Here is a 21,763-nt window from a genome sequence, read left to right on the forward strand (position 1 = left end):
GGGGCCGGGCGGGGGAGAGCGGGGCCGGGCGGGGGAGAGGGGGTCGGGCGGGGGAGAGGGGGTCGGGCGGGGGAGAGGGGGTCGAGCGGGGGAGAGCGGGGCAGGCGGGGGAGAGCGAGGCAGACGGGGGAGAGCGAGGCAGACGGGGGAGAGCGAGGCAGACGAGGGAGAGCGAGGGAAATCACGGAGAGCGGGGGAAACCACGGAGAGAGGGGGAAACGAGGGAGAGAGGGGGAAACGAGGGAGGGAGAGGGAAACGAGGGAGAGAGAGGGAAACCAGGGAGAGAGGGAAACGAGGGAGAGCGAGGGAAACGAGGGAAACGAGGGAGAGCGAGGGAAACCGAGGGAAACCACGGAGAGAGGGGGAAACCACGGAGAGAGGGGGAAACGAGGGAGGGAGAGGGAAACGAGGGAGGGAGAGGGAAACGAGGGAGGGAGAGGGAAACGAGGGAGGGAGAGGGAAACGAGGGAGGGAGAGGGAAACGAGGGAGAGAAAGGGAAACCAGGGAGAGAGAGGGAAACGAGGGAGGGAGAGGGAAACGAGGGAGAGAGAGGGAAACGAGGGAGAGAGAGGGAAACGAGGGAGAGAGAGGGAAACCACAGAGAGAGAGGGAAACCACAGAGAGAGAGGAAAACGAGGGAGGGAGAGGGAAACGAGGGAGGGAGAGGGAAACGAGGGAGAGAGAGGGAAACCAGGGAGAGAGAGGGAAACGAGGGAGAGAGAGGGAAACCACAGAGAGAGAGGAAAACGAGGGAGGGAGAGGGAAACGAGGGAGGGAGAGGGAAACGAGGGAGAGAGAGAGAGGGAAACGAGGGAGAGAGAGGGAAACGAGGGAGGGAGAGGGAAATGAGGGAGAGAGAGGGAAACCAGGGAGAGAGGGAAACGAGGGAGAGCGAGGGAAACGAGGGAGAGAGAGAGAGAGGGAAACGAGGGAGAGGGAGGCAAACCAGGGAGAGAGGGAAACGAGGGAGGGAGAGGGAAACGAGGGAGGGAGAGGGAAACGAGGGAGGGAGAGGGAAACGAGGGAGAGAGAGGGAAACCAGGGAGAGAGAGGGAAACCAGGGAGAGAGAGGGAAACGAGGGAGAGAGAGGGAAACCAGGGAGAGAGGGAAACGAGGGAGAGCAAGGGAAACGAGGGAGAGAGAGGGAAACGAGGGAGAGAGAGGGAAACGAGGGAGAGAGAGAGAGAGAGGGAAACGAGGGAGAGAGAGAGAGAGGGAAACGAGGGAGAGGGAGGCAAACCAGGGAGAGAGGGAAACGAGGGAGGGAGAGGGAAACGAGGGAGGGAGAGGGAAACGAGGGAGGGAGAGGGAAACGAGGGAGGGAGAGGGAAACGAGGGAGGGAGAGGGAAACGAGGGAGGGAGAGGGAAACGAGGGAGGGAGAGGGAAACGAGGGAGAGAGGGGGAAACGAGGGAGAGCGAGGCAAACGAGGGAGAGCGAGGGAAACGAGGGAGAGCGAGGGAAACGGGGGAGAGAGAGGTAAACCATGGAGAGAGAGGGAAACGAGGGAGGGAGGAGAGAGGGAAACGAGGGAGGGAGGAGAGAGGGAAACGAGGGAGAGAGAGAGAGGGAAACGAGGGAGAGGGAGGCAAACCAGGGAGAGGGAGCGAAACGACGGAGAGGGAGGGAAACGGGGGAGAGAGAGGGAAACGGGGGAGAGAGAGGGAAACGGGGGAGGGAGGAGAGAGGGAAACGAGGGAGGGAGGAGAGAGGGAAACGAGGGAGAGAGAGAGAGGGAAACGAGGGAGAGGGAGGCAAACCAGGGAGAGGGAGCGAAACGACGGAGAGGGAGCGAAACGGGGGAGAGAGAGGGAAACGGGGGAGAGAGAGGGAAACGGGGGAGAGAGAGGGAAACGGGGGAGAGAGAGGGAAACGGGGGAGAGAGAGGGAAACGGGGGAGAGAGAGGGAAACGGGGGAGAGAGAGGGAAACGGGGGAGAGAGAGGGAAACGGGGGAGAGAGTGGGGAACGAGGGAGAGGAAGGAGAGAGAGGGAAACGGGGGAGAGAGGGGGACACGGGGGAGAGAGGGGGACACGGGGGAGAGAGGGGGACACGGGGGAGAGAGGGGGACACGGGGGAGAGAGGGGGACACGGGGGAGAGAGGGGGACACGGGGGAGAGAGGGGGACACGGGGGAGAGAGGGGGACACGGGGGAGAGAGGGGGACACGGCGGAGAGAGGGGGACACGGCGGAGAGAGGGGGACACGGCGGAGAGAGGGGGACACGGCGGAGAGAGGGGGACACGGCGGAGAGAGGGGGACACGGCAGAGAGAGGGGGAAACGGCAGAGAGAGGGGGAAACGGCAGAGAGAGGGGGAAACGGCAGAGAGAGGGGGAAACGGCAGAGAGAGGGGGAAACGGCAGAGAGAGGGGGAAACGGCAGAGAGAGGGGGAAACGGGGGAGAGCGAGGCAGACGGGGGAGAGCGAGGCAGACGGGGGAGAGCGAGGCAGACGGGGGAGAGCGAGGCAGACGGGGGAGAGCGAGGCAGACGGGGGAGAGCGAGGCAGACGGGGGAGAGCGAGGCAGACGGGGGAGAGCGAGGCAGACGGGGGAGAGCGAGGCAGACGGGGGAGAGCGAGGCAGACGGGGGAGAGCGAGGCAGACGGGGGTGAGCGAGGCAGACGGGGGAGAGCGAGGCAGACGAGGGAGAGCGAGGGAAACCACGGAGAGCGGGGGAAAACACGGAGAGAGGGGGAAACCACGGAGAGAGGGGGAAACCACGGAGAGAGGGGGAAACGAGGGAGAGAGGGGGAAACGAGGGAGAGAGGGGGAAACGAGGGAGAGAGGGGGGAAACGAGGGAGAGAGGGGGAAACGAGGGAGAGAGAGGGAAACCACGGAGAGAGAGGGAAACCACGGAGAGAGAGGGAAACGAGGGAGAGAGAGGGAAACGAGGGAGAGAGGGAAACGAGGGAGAGAGAGGGAAACGAGGGAGAGAGAGGGAGAGCGAGGGAGAGCGAGGGAGAGCGAGGGAAACGAGGGAGGGAGAGGGAAACCACGGAGAGAGGGGGAAACCACGGAGAGAGGGGGAAACGAGGGAGGGAGAGGGAAACGAGGGAGAGAGAGGGAAACGAGGGAGAGAGAGGGAAACCAGGGAGAGAGAGGGAAACCAGGGAGAGAGAGGGAAACGTGGGAGAGGGAAACCAGGGAGAGAGAGAGGGAAACGTGGGAGAGGGAAACCAGGGAGAGAGAGGGAAACCAGGGAGAGAGAAGGAAACCAGGGAGAGAGAAGGAAACGAGGGAGAGCGAGGGAAACGAGGGAGAGCGAGGGAGAGCGAGGGAGAGGGAAACCACGGAGAGAGGGGGGAAACCACGGAGAGAGGGGGAAACCACGGAGAGAGGGGGAAACGAGGGAGGAGAGGGAAACGAGGGAGAGAGAGGGAAACGAGGGAGAGAGAGGGAAACGAGGGAGAGAGAGGGAAACGAGGGAGAGAGAGGGAAACCACGGAGAGAGAGGGAAACGTGGGAGAGAGAGGGAAACCAGGGAGAGGGAAACCAGGGAGAGAGGGAAACCAGGGAGAGAGGGAAACGAGGGAGAGAGAGGGAAACCAGGGAGAGAGGGAAACGAGGGAGAGCGAGGGAAACGAGGGAGAGCGAGGGAAACGAGGGAGAGCGTGGGAAACGAGGGAGAGCGTGGGAAACGAGGGAGAGCGAGGGAAACGAGGGAGGGAGAGGGAACCACGGAGAGAGGGGGAAACCAGGGAGAGAGAGGGAAACCAGGGAGAGAGAGGGAAACCGGGGAGAGCGAGGGAAACGGGGGAGAGCGTGGGAAACGAGGGGAGCGAGAGGGAAACGAGGGAGCGAGGGGGAACGAGGGAGCGAGGGGGAACGAGGGAGAGAGGGGGGAACGAGGGGAGCGAGGGGAAACGAGGGAGAGAGGGGGAAACGAGGGAGAGAGGGGAAACGAGGGAGAGAGGGGGGAAACGAGGGAGAGAGGGGGAAACGAGGGAGAGAGGGGGAAACGAGGGAGAGAGGGGGAAACGAGGGAGGGGGGAAACGAGGGAGAGAGGGGGAAACGGGGGAGAGAGGGGCAAACGGGGGAGAGCGGGGCAAACGGGGGAGAGCGGGGCAAACGGGGGAGAGCGGGGCAAACGGGGGAGAGCGGGGCAAACGGGGGAGAGCGGGGCAAACGGGGGAGAGCGGGGCAAACGGGGGAGAGCGGGGCAAACGGGGGAGAGCGGGGGGAAAGGGGGAGAGAGGGGGAAAAGGGGGAGAGAGGGGGAAAAGGGGGAGAGCGGGGAAAAGGGGGAGAGCGAGGGAAAAGGGGGAGAGCGAGGGAAACGGGGGAGAGCGAGGAAAACGAGGGAGAGAGAGGGAAAACACGGAGAGAGAGGGGAAACCGGGGAGAGCGAGGGAAAAGGGGGGAGAGAGAGGGAAAAGGGGGAGAGAGAGGGAAAAGGGGGAGAGAGAGGGAAAAGGGGGAGAGAGAGGGGAAACGACGGAGGGAGAGGGAAACGAGGGAGGGAGAGGGAAACGGGGGAGAGAGAGGGAAACGGGGGAGAGAGAGGGAAACGGAGGAGAGAGAGGGAAACGGGGCAGAGAGAGGGAAACGGGGCAGAGAGAGGGAAACGGGGCAGAGAGAGGGAAACGGGGGAGAGAGAGGGAAACGGGGGAGAGAGAGGGAAACGGGGGAGAGAGAGGGAAACGGGGGAGAGAGAGGGAAACGGGGGAGGGAGAGAGAAACGAGGGAGGGAGAGGGAAAGGGAAACGAGGGAGGGAGAGGGAAACGAGGGGGAGAGAGGGAAACGAGGGAGAGAGAGGGAACGACGGAGAGAGAGGGAAACGACGGAGAGAGAGGGAAACGACGGAGAGAGAGGGAAACCACGGAGAGAGAGGGAAACCACGGAGAGAGAGGGAAACCACGGAGAGAGAGGGAAACGAGGGAGAGAGAGGGAAACGAGGGAGAGGGAAACGAGGGAGAGGGAAACGAGGGAGAGGGAAACGAGGGAGAGGGAAACCACGGAGAGAGAGGGAAACGAGGGAGGGAGAGGGAAACGAGGGAGGGAGAGGGAAACGAGGGAGGGAGAGGGAAACGAGGGAGGGAGAGGGAAACGAGAGAGGGGGAAACCACGGAGAGAGGGGGAAACCACGGAGAGAGGGGGAAACCACGGAGAGAGGGGGAAACCACGGAGAGAGGGGGAAACCACGGAGAGAGAGGGAAACGAGGGAGAGAGAGGGAAACGAGGGAGAGAGGGGGAAACCACGGAGAGAGAGGGAAACGAGGGAGAGGGAAACGAGGGAGAGGGAAACCACGGAGAGAGGGGGAAACGAGGGAGAGGGAAACGAGGGAGAGGGAAACGAGGGAGAGGGAAACGAGGGAGAGAGAGGGAAACGAGGGAGAGAGAGGGAAACGAGGGAGAGAGAGGGAAACGAGGGAGAGAGAGGGAAACGAGGGAGAGAGAGGGAAACGAGGGAGAGAGAGGGAAACGAGGGAGAGAGAGGGAAACGAGGGAGAGAGAGGGAAACGAGGGAGAGAGAGGGAAACGAGGGAGAGAGAGGGAAACGAGGGAGAGAGAGGGAAACGAGGGAGAGAGAGGGAAACCAGGGAGAGAGAGGGAAACCACGGAGAGAGAGGGAAACGTGGGAGAGGGAAACGAGGGAGAGAGAGGGAAACGAGGGAGAGAGAGGGAAACGAGGGAGAGAGAGGGAAACGAGGGAGAGGGAGGGAAACGAGGGAGAGGGAGGGAAACGAGGGAGAGGGAGGGAAACGAGGGAGAGAGAGGGAAACGAGGGAGAGCGAGGGAAAGCGAGGGAAAGCGAGGGAGAGAGAGGGAAACGGGGGAAAGCGAGTCAAACGGAGGAAAGCGAGTCAAACGGGGGAGAGCGAGGGAAACGGGGAGAGCGAGGGAAACGGGGAGAGCGAGGGAAACGGGGAGAGCGAGGGAAACGGGGAGAGCGAGGGAAACGGGGAGAGCGAGGGAAACGGGGAGAGCGAGGGAAACGGGGAGAGCGAGGGAAACGAGGGAGAACGAGGGAAAGCGAGGGAAACGGGGGAGAGCGAGGGAAACGAGGGAGAGCGAGGGAAAGCGAGGGAGAGAGGGGGAAGCGAGGGAGAGAGGGGGAAATGAGGGAGAGAGGGGGAAACGAGGGAGAGAGGGGGAAACGGGGGAGAGAGGGGGAAACGGTGGAGAGAGGGGGAAACGGGGGGAGAGAGGGGGAAACGAGGGAGAGAGGGGGAAACGACGGAGAGAGGGGGAAACGACGGAGAGAGGGGGAAACGACGGAGAGAGAGGAAAACCACGGAGAGAGAGGGAAACCACGGAGAGAGAGGGAAACGAGGGAGATGGGAGGGAAACGAGGGAGAGGGAGGGAAACGAGGGAGAGGGAGGGAAACGAGGGAGAGGGAGGGAAACGAGGGAGAGAGAGGGAAACGAGGGAGAGCGAGGGAAAGCGAGGGAGAGAGAGGGAAACGGGGGAGAGCGAGGGAAACGGGGGAGAGCGAGGGAAACGGGGGAGAGCGAGGGAAACGGGGGAGAGCGAGGGAAACGGGGAGAGCGAGGGAAACGGGGAGAGCGAGGGAAACGGGGAGAGCGAGGGAAACGGGGAGAGCGAGGGAAACGAGGGAGAACGAGGGAAAGCGAGGGAAACGGGGGAGAGCGAGGGAAAGCGAGGGAGAGAGAGGGAAACGAGGGAGAGAGGGGGAAACGGGGGAGAGAGGGGGAAACGGGGGAGAGAGGGGGAAACGAGGGAGAGAGGGGGAAACGAGGGAGAGAGGGGGAAACCACGGAGAGGGAAACCAGGGAGTGGGAAACCACGGAGAGAGAGGGAAACCAGGGAGTGGGAAACCACGGAGAGAGAGGGAAACGGGGCAGAGAGGGGGAAACGGGGGAGAGAGGGGGAAACGGGGGAGAGAGGGGGAAACGGGGGAGAGAGGGGCAAACGGGGGAGAGAGGGAGGGAAACGACGGAGAGAGAGAGGGAAACGACGGAGAGAGAGAGGGAAACGACGGAGAGAGAGGGAAACGACGGAGAGAGGGAGAGGGAAACGACGGAGAGACGGAGGGAAACGACGGCGAGAGGGAGGGAAACGACGGCGAGAGGGAGGGAAACGACGGAGAGAGGGAGGGAAACGACGGAGAGAGGGAGGGAAACGACGGAGAGAGGGAGGGAAACGACGGAGAGAGGGAGGGAAACGACGGAGAGAGGGAGGGAAACGACGGAGAGAGGGAGGGAAACGACGGAGAGAGGGAGGGAAACGACGGAGAGAGGGAGGGAAACGACGGAGAGAGGGAGGGAAACGACGGAGAGAGGGAGGGAAACGACGGAAAGAGGGAGTGAAACGACGGAGAGAGGGAGGGAAACGACGGAGAGAGGGAGGGAAACGACGGAGAGAGACGGAGGTAAACGACGGAGAGAGGGAGGGAAACGACGGAGAGAGAGAGGGAAACGACGGAGAGAGAGGGAAACGACGGAGAGAGAGAGGGAAACGACGGAGAGAGAGAGGGAAACGACGGAGAGAGAGGGAAACGACGGAGAGAGGGAGGGAAACGACGGAGAGAGAGAGGGAAACGACGGAGAGAGGGAGGGAAACGACGGAGAGAGGGAGGGAAACGACGGCGAGAGACGGAGGGAAACGACGGAGAGAGGGAGGGAAACGACGGCGAGAGACGGAGGGAAACGACGGAGAGAGGGAGGGAAACGACGGAGAGAGGGAGGGAAACGACGGAGAGAGGGAGGGAAACGACGGAGAGAGGGAGGGAAACGAGGGAGAGGGAGGGAAACCACGGAGAGGGAGGGAAACGAGGGAGAGGGAGGGAAACGGGGGAGAGGGAGGGAAACGAGGGAGGGAAACGAGGTAGAGAGACGGAGGGAAACGAGGGAGAGAGAGAGGGAAACGACGGTGAGAGGGAGGGAAACGACGGTGAGAGGGAGGGAAACGAGGGAGAGGGAGGGAAACGAGGGAGAGGGAGGGAAACGAGGGAGAGCGAGGGAAACGAGGGAGAGCGTGGGAAACGAGGGAGAGCGTGGGAAACGAGGGAGAGCGTGGGAAACGAGGGAGAGCGAGGGAAACGAGGGAGGGAGAGGGAAACCACGGAGAGAGGGGGAAACCAGGGAGAGAGAGGGAAACCAGGGAGAGAGAGGGAAACCGGGGAGAGCGAGGGAAACGGGGGAGAGCGTGGGAAACGAGGGAGCGAGAGGGAAACGAGGGAGAGAGGGGGGAACGAGGGAGAGAGGGGGGAACGAGGGAGAGAGGGGGGAACGAGGGAGAGAGGGGGGAACGAGGGAGCGAGGGGGGAACGAGGGAGCGAGGGGGGAGCGAGGGGAGCGAGGGGGAAACGAGGGAGAGAGGGGGAAACGAGGGAGAGAGGGGGAAACGAGGGAGAGAGGGGGAAACGAGGGAGAGAGGGGGAAACGAGGGAGAGAGGGGGAAACGACGGAGAGAGGGGGAAACGGGGGAGAGAGGGGCAAACGGGGGAGAGCGGGGCAAACGGGGGAGAGCGGGGCAAACGGGGGAGAGCGGGGCAAACGGGGGAGAGCGGGGGGAAAGGGGGAGAGAGGGGGAAAAGGGGGAGAGCGGGGGAAAAGGGGGAGAGCGAGGGAAAAGGGGGAGAGCGAGGGAAACGGGGGAGAGCGAGGAAAACGAGGGAGAGAGAGGGAAAACACGGAGAGAGAGGGAAACCGGGGAGAGAGAGGGAAAAGGGGGAGAGAGAGGGAAAAGGGGGAGAGAGAGGGAAAAGGGGGAGAGAGAGGGAAAAGGGGGAGAGAGAGGGAAACGACGGAGGGAGAGGGAAACGAGGGAGGGAGAGGGAAACGGGGGAGAGAGAGGGAAACGGGGGAGAGAGAGGGAAACGGAGGAGAGAGAGGGAAACGGGGCAGAGAGAGGGAAACGGGGCAGAGAGAGGGAAACGGGGGAGAGAGAGGGAAACGGGGGAGAGAGAGGGAAACGGGGGAGAGAGAGGGAAACGGGGGAGGGAGAGAGAAACGAGGGAGGGAGAGGGAAAGGGAAACGAGGGAGGGAGAGGGAAACGAGGGGGAGAGAGGGAAACGAGGGAGAGAGAGGGAAACGACGGAGAGAGAGGGAAACGACGGAGAGAGAGGGAAACCACGGAGAGGGAAACGAGGGAGGGAGAGGGAAACGAGGGAGGGAGAGGGAAACGAGGGAGGGAGAGGGAAACGAGAGAGGGGGAAACCACGGAGAGAGGGGGAAACCACGGAGAGAGGGGGAAACCACGGAGAGAGGGGGAAACCACGGAGAGAGGGGGAAACCACGGAGAGAGAGGGAAACGAGGGAGAGAGGGGGAAACCACGGAGAGAGAGGGAAACGAGGGAGAGGGAAACGAGGGAGAGGGAAACCACGGAGAGAGGGGGAAACGAGGGAGAGGGAAACGAGGGAGAGGGAAACGAGGGAGAGGGAAACGAGGGAGAGAGAGGGAAACGAGGGAGAGAGAGGGAAACGAGGGAGAGAGAGGGAAACGAGGGAGAGAGAGGGAAACGAGGGAGAGAGAGGGAAACGAGGGAGAGAGAGGGAAACCAGGGAGAGAGAGGGAAACCACGGAGAGAGAGGGAAACGTGGGAGAGGGAAACGAGGGAGAGAGAGGGAAACGAGGGAGAGAGAGGGAAACGAGGGAGAGAGAGGGAAACGAGGGAGAGAGAGGGAAACGAGGGAGAGGGAGGGAAACGAGGGAGAGGGAGGGAAACGAGGGAGAGGGAGGGAAACGAGGGAGAGAGAGGGAAACGAGGGAGAGCGAGGGAAAGCGAGGGAAAGCGAGGGAGAGAGAGGGAAACGGGGGAAAGCGAGTCAAACGGAGGAAAGCGAGTCAAACGGGGGAGAGCGAGGGAAACGGGGAGAGCGAGGGAAACGGGGAGAGCGAGGGAAACGGGGAGAGCGAGGGAAACGGGGAGAGCGAGGGAAACGGGGAGAGCGAGGGAAACGGGGAGAGCGAGGGAAACGGGGAGAGCGAGGGAAACGGGGAGAGCGAGGGAAACGGGGAGAGCGAGGGAAACGGGGAGAGCGAGGGAAACGGGGAGAGCGAGGGAAACGAGGGAGAACGAGGGAAAGCGAGGGAAACGGGGGAGAGCGAGGGAAACGAGGGAGAGCGAGGGAAAGCGAGGGAGAGAGGGGGAAGCGAGGGAGAGAGGGGGAAATGAGGGAGAGAGGGGGAAACGAGGGAGAGAGGGGGAAACGGGGGAGAGAGGGGGAAACGGTGGAGAGAGGGGGAAACGGGGGAGAGAGGGGGAAACGGGGGAGCGGGAGGGAAACGAGGGAGCGGGAGGGAAACGAGGGAGCGGGAGGGAAACGAGGGAGCGGGAGGGAAACGAGGGAGCGGGAGGGAAACGAGGGAGCGGGAGGGAAACGAGGGAGAGCGAGGGAAACGGAGGAGAGAGGGGGAAACGGAGGAGAGAGGGGGAAACGGAGGAGAGAGGGGGAAACGGGGGAGAGAGGGGGAAACGGGGGAGAGAGGGGGAAACGGGGGAGAGAGGGGGAAACGGGGGAGAGCGAAGGAAAAGGGGGAGAGCGAGGGAAAAGGGGGAGAGCGAGGGAAAAGGGGGAGAGCGAGGGAAAAGGGGGAGAGAGGGGGAAACGGGGGAGAGCGAGGGAAAAGGGGGAGAGAGGGGGAAACGGGGGAGAGAGGGGGAAACGGGGGAGAGAGGGGGAAACCACGGAGAGAGGGGGAAACCAGGGAGAGAGAGGGAAACCAGGGAGAGAGAGGGAAACCGGGGAGAGCGAGGGAAACGGGGGAGAGCGTGGGAAACGGGGGAGAGCGTGGGAAACGAGGGAGCGAGAGGGAAACGAGGGAGAGAGGGGGGAACGAGGGAGAGAGGGGGGAACGAGGGAGAGAGGGGGGAACGAGGGAGAGAGGGGGGAACGAGGGAGCGAGGGGGGAACGAGGGAGCGAGGGGGGAGCGAGGGGAGCGAGGGGGAAACGAGGGAGAGAGGGGGAAACGAGGGAGAGAGGGGGAAACGAGGGAGAGAGGGGGAAACGAGGGAGAGAGGGGGAAACGAGGGTGAGAGGGGGAAACGACGGAGAGAGGGGGAAACGGGGGAGAGAGGGGCAAACGGGGGAGAGCGGGGCAAACGGGGGAGAGCGGGGCAAACGGGGGAGAGCGGGGCAAACGGGGGAGAGCGGGGCAAACGGGGGAGAGCGGGGGGAAAGGGGGAGAGAGGGGGAAAAGGGGGAGAGCGGGGGAAAAGGGGGAGAGCGAGGGAAAAGGGGGAGAGCGAGGGAAACGGGGGAGAGCGAGGAAAACGAGGGAGAGAGAGGGAAAACACGGAGAGAGAGGGAAACCGGGGAGAGAGAGGGAAAAGGGGGAGAGAGAGGGAAAAGGGGGAGAGAGAGGGAAAAGGGGGAGAGAGAGGGAAACGACGGAGGGAGAGGGAAACGAGGGAGGGAGAGGGAAACGGGGGAGAGAGAGGGAAACGGGGGAGAGAGAGGGAAACGGAGGAGAGAGAGGGAAACGGGGCAGAGAGAGGGAAACGGGGCAGAGAGAGGGAAACGGGGGAGAGAGAGGGAAACGGGGGAGAGAGAGGGAAACGGGGGAGAGAGAGGGAAACGGGGGAGAGAGAGGGAAACGGGGGAGGGAGAGAGAAACGAGGGAGGGAGAGGGAAAGGGAAACGAGGGAGGGAGAGGGAAACGAGGGGGAGAGAGGGAAACGAGGGAGAGAGAGGGAAACGACGGAGAGAGAGGGAAACGACGGAGAGAGAGGGAAACCACGGAGAGGGAAACGAGGGAGGGAGAGGGAAACGAGGGAGGGAGAGGGAAACGAGGGAGGGAGAGGGAAACGAGAGAGGGGGAAACCACGGAGAGAGGGGGAAACCACGGAGAGAGGGGGAAACCACGGAGAGAGGGGGAAACCACGGAGAGAGGGGGAAACCACGGAGAGAGAGGGAAACGAGGGAGAGAGGGGGAAACCACGGAGAGAGAGGGAAACGAGGGAGAGGGAAACGAGGGAGAGGGAAACCACGGAGAGAGGGGGAAACGAGGGAGAGGGAAACGAGGGAGAGGGAAACGAGGGAGAGGGAAACGAGGGAGAGGGAAACGAGGGAGAGAGAGGGAAACGAGGGAGAGAGAGGGAAACGAGGGAGAGAGAGGGAAACGAGGGAGAGAGAGGGAAACGAGGGAGAGAGAGGGAAACGAGGGAGAGAGAGGGAAACGAGGGAGAGAGAGGGAAACGAGGGAGAGAGAGGGAAACCAGGGAGAGAGAGGGAAACCACGGAGAGAGAGGGAAACGTGGGAGAGGGAAACGAGGGAGAGAGAGGGAAACGAGGGAGAGAGAGGGAAACGAGGGAGAGAGAGGGAAACGAGGGAGAGAGAGGGAAACGAGGGAGAGGGAGGGAAACGAGGGAGAGGGAGGGAAACGAGGGAGAGGGAGGGAAACGAGGGAGAGGGAGGGAAACGAGGGAGAGAGAGGGAAACGAGGGAGAGCGAGGGAAAGCGAGGGAAAGCGAGGGAGAGAGAGGGAAACGGGGGAAAGCGAGTCAAACGGAGGAAAGCGAGTCAAACGGGGGAGAGCGAGGGAAACGGGGAGAGCGAGGGAAACGGGGAGAGCGAGGGAAACGGGGAGAGCGAGGGAAACGGGGAGAGCGAGGGAAACGGGGAGAGCGAGGGAAACGAGGGAGAACGAGGGAAAGCGAGGGAAACGGGGGAGAGCGAGGGAAACGAGGGAGAGCGAGGGAAAGCGAGGGAGAGAGGGGGAAGCGAGGGAGAGAGGGGGAAATGAGGGAGAGAGGGGGAAACGAGGGAGAGAGGGGGAAACGGGGGAGAGAGGGGGAAACGGTGGAGAGAGGGGGAAACGGGGGAGAGAGGGGGAAACGGGGGAGCGGGAGGGAAACGAGGGAGCGGGAGGGAAACGAGGGAGCGGGAGGGAAACGAGGGAGAGCGAGGGAAACGGAGGAGAGAGGGGGAAACGGAGGAGAGAGGGGGAAACGGAGGAGAGAGGGGGACACGGGGGAGAGAGGGGGAAACGGGGGAGAGAGGGGGAAACGGGGGAGAGAGGGGGAAACGGGGGAGAGAGGGGGAAACGGGGGAGAGAGGGGGAAACGGGGGAGAGCGAAGGAAAAGGGGGAGAGCGAGGGAAAAGGGGGAGAGCGAGGGAAAAGGGGGAGAGAGGGGGAAACGGGGGAGAGCGAGGGAAAAGGGGGAGAGAGGGGGAAACGGGGGAGAGAGGGGGAAACGGGGGAGAGAGGGGGAAACCACGGAGAGAGGGAAACCACGGAGAGAGGGAAACCACGGAGAGAGGGAAACCACGGAGAGAGGGGGAAACGAGGGAGAGAGGGGGAAACGACGGAGAGAGGGGGAAACGACGGAGAGAGAGGAAAACCACGGAGAGAGAGGGAAACCACGGAGAGAGAGGGAAACGAGGGAGATGGGAGGGAAACGAGGGAGAGGGAGGGAAACGAGGGAGAGGGAGGGAAACGAGGGAGAGAGAGGGAAACGAGGGAGAGGGAGGGAAACGAGGGAGAGAGAGGGAAACGAGGGAGAGCGAGGGAAAGCGAGGGAGAGCGAGGGAAACGGGGGAGAGCGAGGGAAACGGGGAGAGCGAGGGAAACGGGGAGAGCGAGGGAAACGGGGAGAGCGAGGGAAACGGGGAGAGCGAGGGAAACGAGGGAGAACGAGGGAAAGCGAGGGAAACGGGGGAGAGCGAGGGAAAGCGAGGGAGAGAGAGGGAAACGAGGGAGAGAGGGGGAAACGGGGGAGAGAGGGGGAAACGGGGGAGAGAGGGGGAAACGGGGGAGAGAGGGGGAAACGAGGGAGAGAGGGGGAAACCACGGAGAGGGAAACCAGGGAGTGGGAAACCACGGAGAGAGAGGGAAACCAGGGAGTGGGAAACCACGGAGAGAGAGGGAAACGGGGCAGAGAGGGGCAAACGGGGGAGAGAGGGGCAAACGGGGGAGAGAGGGGCAAACGGGGGAGAGAGGGGCAAACGGGGGAGAGAGGGGCAAACGGGGGAGAGAGGGGCAAACGGGGGAGAGAGGGGCAAACGGGGGAGAGAGGGAGGGAAACGACGGAGAGAGAGAGGGAAACGACGGAGAGAGAGGGAAACGACGGAGAGAGGGAGAGGGAAACGACGGAGAGACGGAGGGAAACGACGGCGAGAGGGAGGGAAACGACGGCGAGAGGGAGGGAAACGACGGCGAGAGGGAGGGAAACGACGGAGAGAGGGAGGGAAACGACGGAGAGAGAGAGGGAAACGACGGAGAGAGAGAGGGAAACGACGGAGAGAGGGAGGGAAACGACGGAGAGAGGGAGGGAAACGACGGAGAGAGGGAGGGAAACGACGGAGAGAGGGAGGGAAACGACGGAGAGAGGGAGGGAAACGACGGAGAGAGGGAGGGAAACGACGGAAAGAGGGAGTGAAACGACGGAGAGAGGGAGGGAAACGACGGAGAGAGGGAGGGAAACGACGGAGAGAGACGGAGGTAAACGACGGAGAGAGGGAGGGAAACGACGGAGAGAGAGAGGGAAACGACGGAGAGAGAGGGAAACGACGGAGAGAGAGAGGGAAACGACGGAGAGAGAGAGGGAAACGACGGAGAGAGAGGGAAACGACGGAGAGAGGGAGGGAAACGACGGAGAGAGGGAGGGAAACGACGGAGAGAGAGAGGGAAACGACGGAGAGAGGGAGGGAAACGACGGAGAGAGGGAGGGAAACGACGGCGAGAGACGGAGGGAAACGACGGAGAGAGGGAGGGAAACGACGGCGAGAGACGGAGGGAAACGACGGAGAGAGGGAGGGAAACGACGGAGAGAGGGAGGGAAACGACGGAGAGAGGGAGGGAAACGACGGAGAGAGGGAGGGAAACGAGGGAGAGGGAGGGAAACCACGGAGAGGGAGGGAAACGAGGGAGAGGGAGTGAAACGAGGGAGAGGGAGGGAAACGAGGGAGGGAAACGAGGTAGAGAGACGGAGGGAAACGAGGGAGAGAGAGAGGGAAACGACGGTGAGAGGGAGGGAAACGACGGTGAGAGGGAGGGAAACGAGGGAGAGAGGGAAACCACGGAGAGGGAGGGAAACGAGGGAGAGGGAGGGAAACGAGGGAGAGGGAGGGAAAGGAGGCAGAGGGAGGGAAACGAGGGAGAGGGAGGGAAACGAGGGAGAGGGAGGGAAACGAGGGAGAGGGAGGGAAACGAGGGAGAGGGAGGGAAACGAGGGAGAGGGAGGGAGACGAGGGAGAGGGAGGGAAACGAGGGAGAGGGAGGGAAACGAGGGAGAGGGAGGGAAACGAGGGAGAGGGAGGGAAACGAGGGAGGGAAACGAGGGAGGGAAACGACGGAGAGAGAGGGATACGACGGAGAGGGAGGGAAACGAGGGAGAGGGAGGGAAACGAGGGAGAGAGAGGGAAACGAGGGAGAGAGAGGGATACGAAGGAGAGAGAGGGATACGAAGGAGAGAGAGGGAAACGACGGAGAGAGAGGGAAACGAGGGAGAGGGAGGGAAACGACGGAGAGACGGAGGGAAACGACGGAGAGAGGGAGGGAAACGAGGGGGAGAGAGGGAAACGACGGAGAGACGGAGGGAAACGACGGAGAGAGAGAGGGAAACGACGGAGAGAGAGGGAAACGACGGCGAGAGGGAGGGAAACGACGGAGAGAGAGAGAGGGAAACGACGGAGAGACGGAGGGAAACGACGGAGAGGGAGGGCAACGAGGGAGGGAGGGAAACGAGGGAGGGAAACGAGGGAGGGAAACGACGGAGAGAGAGGGATACGACGGAGAGGGAGGGAAACGAGGGAGAGGGAGGGAAACGAGGGAGAGAGAGGGAAACGAGGGAGAGAGAGGGATACGAAGGAGAGAGAGGGAAACGACGGAGAGAGAGGGAAACGAGGGAGAGGGAGGGAAACGACGGAGAGACGGAGGGAAACGACGGAGAGAGAGAGGGAAACGACGGAGAGAGAGGGAAACGACGGCGAGAGGGAGGGAAACGACGGAGAGAGAGAGAGGGAAACGACGGAGAGACGGAGGGAAACGACGGAGAGACGGAGGGAAACGACGGAGAGACGGAGGGAAACGACGGAGAGACGGAGGGAAACGACGGAGAGACGGAGGGAAACGACGGCGAGAGAGGGAGGGAAACGACGGCGAGAGGGAGGGAAACGACGGCGAGAGGGAGGGAAACGACGGCGAGAGGGAGGGAAACGAGGGAGAGGGAGGGAAACGAGGGAGAGGGAGGGAAACGACGGAGAGAGGGAGGGAAACGAGGGAGAGAGGGAGGGAAACGAGGGAGAGGGAGGGAAACGAGGGAGAGAGAGGGAGGGAAACGACGGAGAGGGAGGGAAACGAGGGAGAGGGAGGGAAACGAGGGAGAGGGAGGGAAACGAGGGAGAGGGAGGGAATCGACGGAGAGAGGGAGGGAAACGACGGAGAGAGACGGAGGGAAACGACGGAGAGAGGGAGGGAAACGACGGAGAGAGGGAGGGAAACGACGGAGAGAGGGAGGGAAACGACGGAGAGAGAGGGAAACGACGGAGAGAGACGGAGGGAAACGACGGAGAGAGAGGGAGGGAAACGACGGAGAGAGAGGGAGGGAAACGAGGAAGAGAGAGGGAAACGAGGGAGAGAGAGGGAAACGAGGGAGAGAGAGGGAAACGAGGGAGAGAGAGAGGGAAACGAGGGAGAGAGAGGGAAACGAGGGAGAGAGAGGGAAACGAGGGAGAGGGAGGGAAACGAGGGAGAGGGAGGGGAAACGAGGGAGAGGGAGGGAAACGAGGGAGAGAGAGGGAAACGAGGGAGAGCGAGGGAAACGGGGGGAGCGAGGGGAAACGGGGGAGAGAGGGGGAAACGGGGGAGAGCGAGGGAAAAGGGGGAGAGCGAGGGAAACAGGGGAGAGAGGGGGAAAAGGGGGAGAGCGAGGGAAACGGGGGAGAGAGGGGGAAACGGGGGAGAGCGAGGGAAACGGGGGAGAGAGGGGGAAACGGGGGAGAGAGGGGGAAACGGGGGAGAGAGGGGGAAACGGGGGAGAGGGGGAAACGGGGGAGAGGGAAACCACGGAGAGCGAGGGAAACCACGGCGAGCGGGGGAAACCACGGCGAGCGGGGGAAACCACGGCGAGCGGGGGAAACCGGGGAGAGAGAGGCAAACCGGGGAGAGCGAGGGAAACGGGGGAGAGCGAGGGAAACGGGGGAGAGCGAGGGAAACGGGGGAGAGAGGGGGAAACGGGGGAGAGAGGGGGAAACGGGGGAGAGAGGGGGAAACGGGGGAGAGGGAAACCACGGAGAGCGAGGGAAACCACGGCGAGCGGGGGAAACCGGGGAGAGAGAGGCAAACCGGGGAGAGCGAGGGAAACGGGGGAGAGCGAGGGAAACGGGGGAGAGCGAGGGAAACGGCGAAGAGCGAGGGAAACGGGGGAGAGCGAGGGAAACGGGGGAGAGCGAGGGAAACGGGGGAGAGCGAGGGAAACGGGGGAGAGCGAGGGAAACGAGGGAGCGAGGGGGAAACGAGGGAGCGAGGGGGAAACGAGGGAGCGAGGGGGAAACGAGGGAGCGAGGGGGAAACGAGGGAGAGAGGGGGAAACCACGGAGAGGGAAACCAGGGAGTGGGAAACCACGGAGAGAGAGGGAAACGGGGCAGAGAGGGGGAAACGGGGGAGAGAGGGGCAAACGGGGGAGAGAGGGGCAAACGGGGGAGAGAGGGGCAAACGGGGGAGAGAGGGGCAAACGGGGGAGAGAGGGGCAAACGGGGGAGAGAGGGAGGGAAACGACGGAGAGAGAGAGGGAAACGACGGAGAGAGAGGGAAACGACGGCGAGAGGGAGAGGGAAACGACGGAGAGAGAGAGAGGGAAACGACGGAGAGAGGGAGGGAAACGACGGAGAGACGGAGGGAAACGACGGCGAGACGGAGGGAAACGACGGAGAGAGGGAGAGGGAAACGAAGGAGAGAGGGAGGGAAACGACGGAGAGAGGGAGGGAAACGACGGAGAGAGGGAGGGAAACGACGGAGAGAGGGAGGGAAACGACGGAGAGAGGGAGGGAAACGACGGAGAGAGGGAGGGAAACGACGGAGAGAGGGAGGGAAACGAGGGAGAGAGGGAGGGAAACGACGGAGAGAGGGAGGGAAACGACGGAGAGAGAGAGGGAAACGACGGAGAGAGACGGAGGGAAACGACGGTGAGAGACGGAGGGAAACGACGGAGAGAGGGAGGGAAACGACGGAGAGAGGGAGGGAAACGACGGAGAGAGGGAGGGAAACGACGGAGAGAGGGAGGGAAACGACGGAGAGAGGGAGGGAAACGACGGAGAGAGGGAGAGAAACGAGGGAGAGAGAGGGAAACCACGGAAAGGGAGGGAAACGAGGGAGAGGGAGGGAAACGAGGGAGAGGGAGGGAAACGAGGGAGAGGGAGGGAAACGAGCGAGGGAAACGAGGGAGAGAGACGGAGGGAAACGAGGGAGAGAGAGAGGGAAACGACGGTGAGAGGGAGGGAAATGACGGTGAGAGGGAGGGAAACGACGGTGAGAGGGAGGGAAACGAGGGAGAGAGAGGGAAACCACGGAGAGGGAGGGAAACGAGGGAGAGGGAGGGAAACGAGGGAGAGGGAGGGAAACGAGGGAGAGGGAGGGATACGACGGAGAGGGAGGGATACGACGGAGAGGGAGGGAAACGAGGGAGAGGGAGGGAAACGAGGGAGAGGGAGGGAAACGAGGGAGAGGGAGGGAAACGACGGAGAGGGAGGGAAACGAGGGAGAAGGAGGGAAACGAGGGAGAGGGAGGGAAACGAGGGAGGGAAACGACGGAGAGAGAGGGATACGACGGAGAGGGAGGTAAACGAGGGAGAGAGAGGGAAACGAGGGAGAGAGAGGGATACGACGGAGAGAGAGGGAAACGACGGAGAGAGAGGGAAACGACGGAGAGAGAGGGAAACGACGGAGAGAGAGGGAAATGACGGAGAGGGAGGGAAACGAGGGAGGGGGAGGGAAACGACGGAGAGACGGAGGGAAACGACGGAGAGAGGGAGGGAAACGAGGGAGAGAGAGGGAAACGACGGAGAGACGGAGGGAAACGACGGAGAGAGAGAGGGAAACGACGGAGAGAGAGGGAAACGACGGCGAGAGGGAGGGAAACGACGGAGAGAGAGAGAGGGAAACGACGGAGAGATGGAGGGAAACGACGGAGAGACGGAGGGAAACGACGGCGAGAGAGGGAGGGAAACGACGGCGAGAGAGGGAGGGAAACGACGGCGAGAGGGAGGGAAACGACGGAGAGAGGGAGGGAAACGACGGAGAGAGGGAGGGAAACGAGGAGAGAGGGAGGGAAACGAGGAGAGGAGGGAAACGAGGGAGAGAGAGGGAGGGAAACGACGGAGAGGGAGGGAAACGAGGGAGAGGGAGGGAAACGAGGGAGAGGGAGGGAAACGAGGGAGAGGGAGGGAAACGACGGAGAAAGGGAGGGAAACGACGGAGAGAGACGGAGGGAAACGACGGAGAGAGAGGGAAACGACGGAGAGAGAGAGGGAAACGACGGAGAGAGAGAGGGAAACGACGGCGAGAGGGAGGGAAACGACGGAGAGAGGGAGGGAAACGACGGAGAGAGAGGAGGGAAACGACGGAGAGAGGGAGGGAAACGACGGCGAGAGACGGAGGGAAACGACGGAGAGAGAGAGGGAAACGACGGCGAGAGAGGAGGGAAACGACGGAGAGAGAGAGAGGGAAACGACGGAGAGAGGGAGGGAAACGACGGCGAGAGGGAGGGAAACGACGGAGAGAGAGAGGGAAACGACGGAGAGAGAGAGGGAAACGACGGAGAGAGGGAGGGAAACGACGGAGAGAGGGAGGGAAACGACGGAGAGAGGGAGGGAAACGACGGAGAGAGGGAGGGAAACGACGGAGAGAGAGGGAAACGACGGAGAGAGGGAGGGAAACGACGGCGAGAGAGAGGGAAACGACGGAGAGAGGGAGGGAAACGACGGAGAGAGGGAGGGAAACGACGGAGAGAGGGAGGGAAACGACGGAGAGAGGGAGGGAAACGACGGAGAGAGGGAGGGAAACGACGGAGAGAGGGAGGGAAACGACGGAGAGAGGGAGGGAAACGACGGCGAGAGACGGAGGAAACGACGGAGAGAGAGGGAGGGAAACGACGGAGAGAGAGAGGGAAACGACGGAGAGAGAGAGGGAAACGACGGAGAGAGGGAGGGAAACGACGGAGAGAGGGAGGGAAACGACGGAGAGAGGGAGGGAAACGACGGAGAGAGAGAGGGAAACGACGGAGAGAGGAGGGAAACGACGGAGAGAGGAGGGAAACGACGGAGAGAGGAGGGAAACGACGGCGAGAGAGAGGGAAACGACGGAGAGAGGGAGGGAAACGACGGAGAGAGGGAGGGAAACGACGGAGAGAGGGAGGGAAACGACGGAGAGAGGGAGGGAAACGACGGAGAGAGGGAGGGAAACGACGGAGAGAGAGAGGGAAACGACGGAGAGAGGAGGGAAACGACGGAGAGAGGGAGGGAAACGACGGAGAGAGGAGAGGGAAACGACGGAGAGAGGAGGGAAACGACGGAGAGAGGGAGGGAAACGACGGAGAGAGAGGAGGGAAACGACGGAGAGAGGGACGGAAACGACGGAGAGAGGGAGGGAAACGACGGAGAGAGGGATGGAAACGACGGAGAGAGGGAGGGAAACGACGGAGAGAGGGAGGGAAACGACGGCGAGAGAGCAGGGAAACGACGGCGAGAGACAGGGAAACGACGGAGAGAGAGAGGGAAACGACGGAGAGAGAGAGGGAAACGACGGAGAGAGGGAGGGAAACGACGGAGAGAGGGAGGGAAACGACGGAGAGAGGGAGGGAAACGACGGAGAGAGGAGGGAAACGACGGAGAGAGGGAGGGAAACGACGGAGAGAGGGAGGGAAACGACGGAGAGAGGGAGGGAAACGACGGAGAGAGGAGGGAAACGACGGAGAGAGGGAGGGAAACGACGGAGAGAGGGAGGGAAACGACGGAGAGAGAGGAGGGAAACGACGGAGAGAGAGAGGGAAACGACGGAGAGAGGGAGGGAAACGACGGAGAGAGGGAGGGAAACGACGGAGAGAGGGAGGGAAACGACGGAGAGAGGGAGGGAAACGACGGAGAGAGGGAGGGAAACGACGGAGAGAGGAGGGAAACGACGGAGAGAGGGAGGGAAACGACGGCGAGAGAGAGGGAAACGACGGAGAGAGGAGGGAAACGACGGAGAGAGGAGGGAAACGACGGAGAGAGGGAGGGAAACGACGGAGAGAGGAGGGAAACGACGGAGAGAGGAGGGAAACGACGGAGAGAGGAGGGAAACGACGGAGAGAGAGAGGGAAACGACGGAGAGAGGAGGGAAACGACGGAGAGAGAGAGGGAAACGACGGAGAGAGAGGAGGGAAACGACGGAGAGAGAGAGGGAAACGACGGAGAGAGAGAGGAAACGACGGAGAGAGAGAGGGAAACGACGGAGAGAGAGAGGGAAACGACGGAGAGAGGAGGGAAACGACGGAGAGAGGGAGGGAAACGACGGAGAGAGGGAGGGAAACGACGGAGAGAGGGAGGAAACGACGGAGAGAGAGGAGGGAAACGACGGAGAGAGGGAGGGAAACGACGGAGAGAGGGAGGAAACGACGGAGAGAGGGAGGGAAACGACGGAGAGAGGGAGGGAAACGACGGAGAGAGGGAGGGAAACGACGGAGAGAGGGAGGGAAACGACGGAGAGAGGAGGGAAACGACGGAGAGAGGGAGGGAAACGACGGAAGAGAGGGAGGGAAACGACGGAGAGAGGGGAGGGAAACGACGGAGAGAGAGAGGGAAACGACGGAGAGAGAGAGGGAAACGACGGAGAGAGGGAGGGAAACGACGGAGAGAGAGGGAGGGAAAA

The 21,763-nt window shown here is 62.6% G+C and overlaps 1 protein-coding gene across 1 annotated transcript; it reads left to right on the forward strand.

The window, feature by feature from the left end:
• Positions 1 to 929: 929 nt before the first annotated feature.
• On the forward strand, positions 930 to 13,563 carry LOC137308919 (complement C1q and tumor necrosis factor-related protein 9A-like; the record flags this gene model as incomplete). The annotated part of the gene is made up of 6 exons (XM_067977363.1): positions 930 to 983; positions 3,521 to 3,580; positions 4,181 to 4,240; positions 8,516 to 8,563; positions 12,913 to 13,020; positions 13,470 to 13,563. Coding segments are annotated over 6 exons (424 nt in total), but the record flags the coding sequence as incomplete, so codon positions are not given.
• Between the last annotated feature and the right edge of the window lie 8,200 nt (positions 13,564 to 21,763).

Source organism: Heptranchias perlo, unplaced genomic scaffold (genome assembly GCF_035084215.1).
Source record: "Heptranchias perlo isolate sHepPer1 unplaced genomic scaffold, sHepPer1.hap1 HAP1_SCAFFOLD_1442, whole genome shotgun sequence".
Classification (NCBI taxonomy): domain Eukaryota; kingdom Metazoa; phylum Chordata; class Chondrichthyes; order Hexanchiformes; family Hexanchidae; genus Heptranchias; species Heptranchias perlo.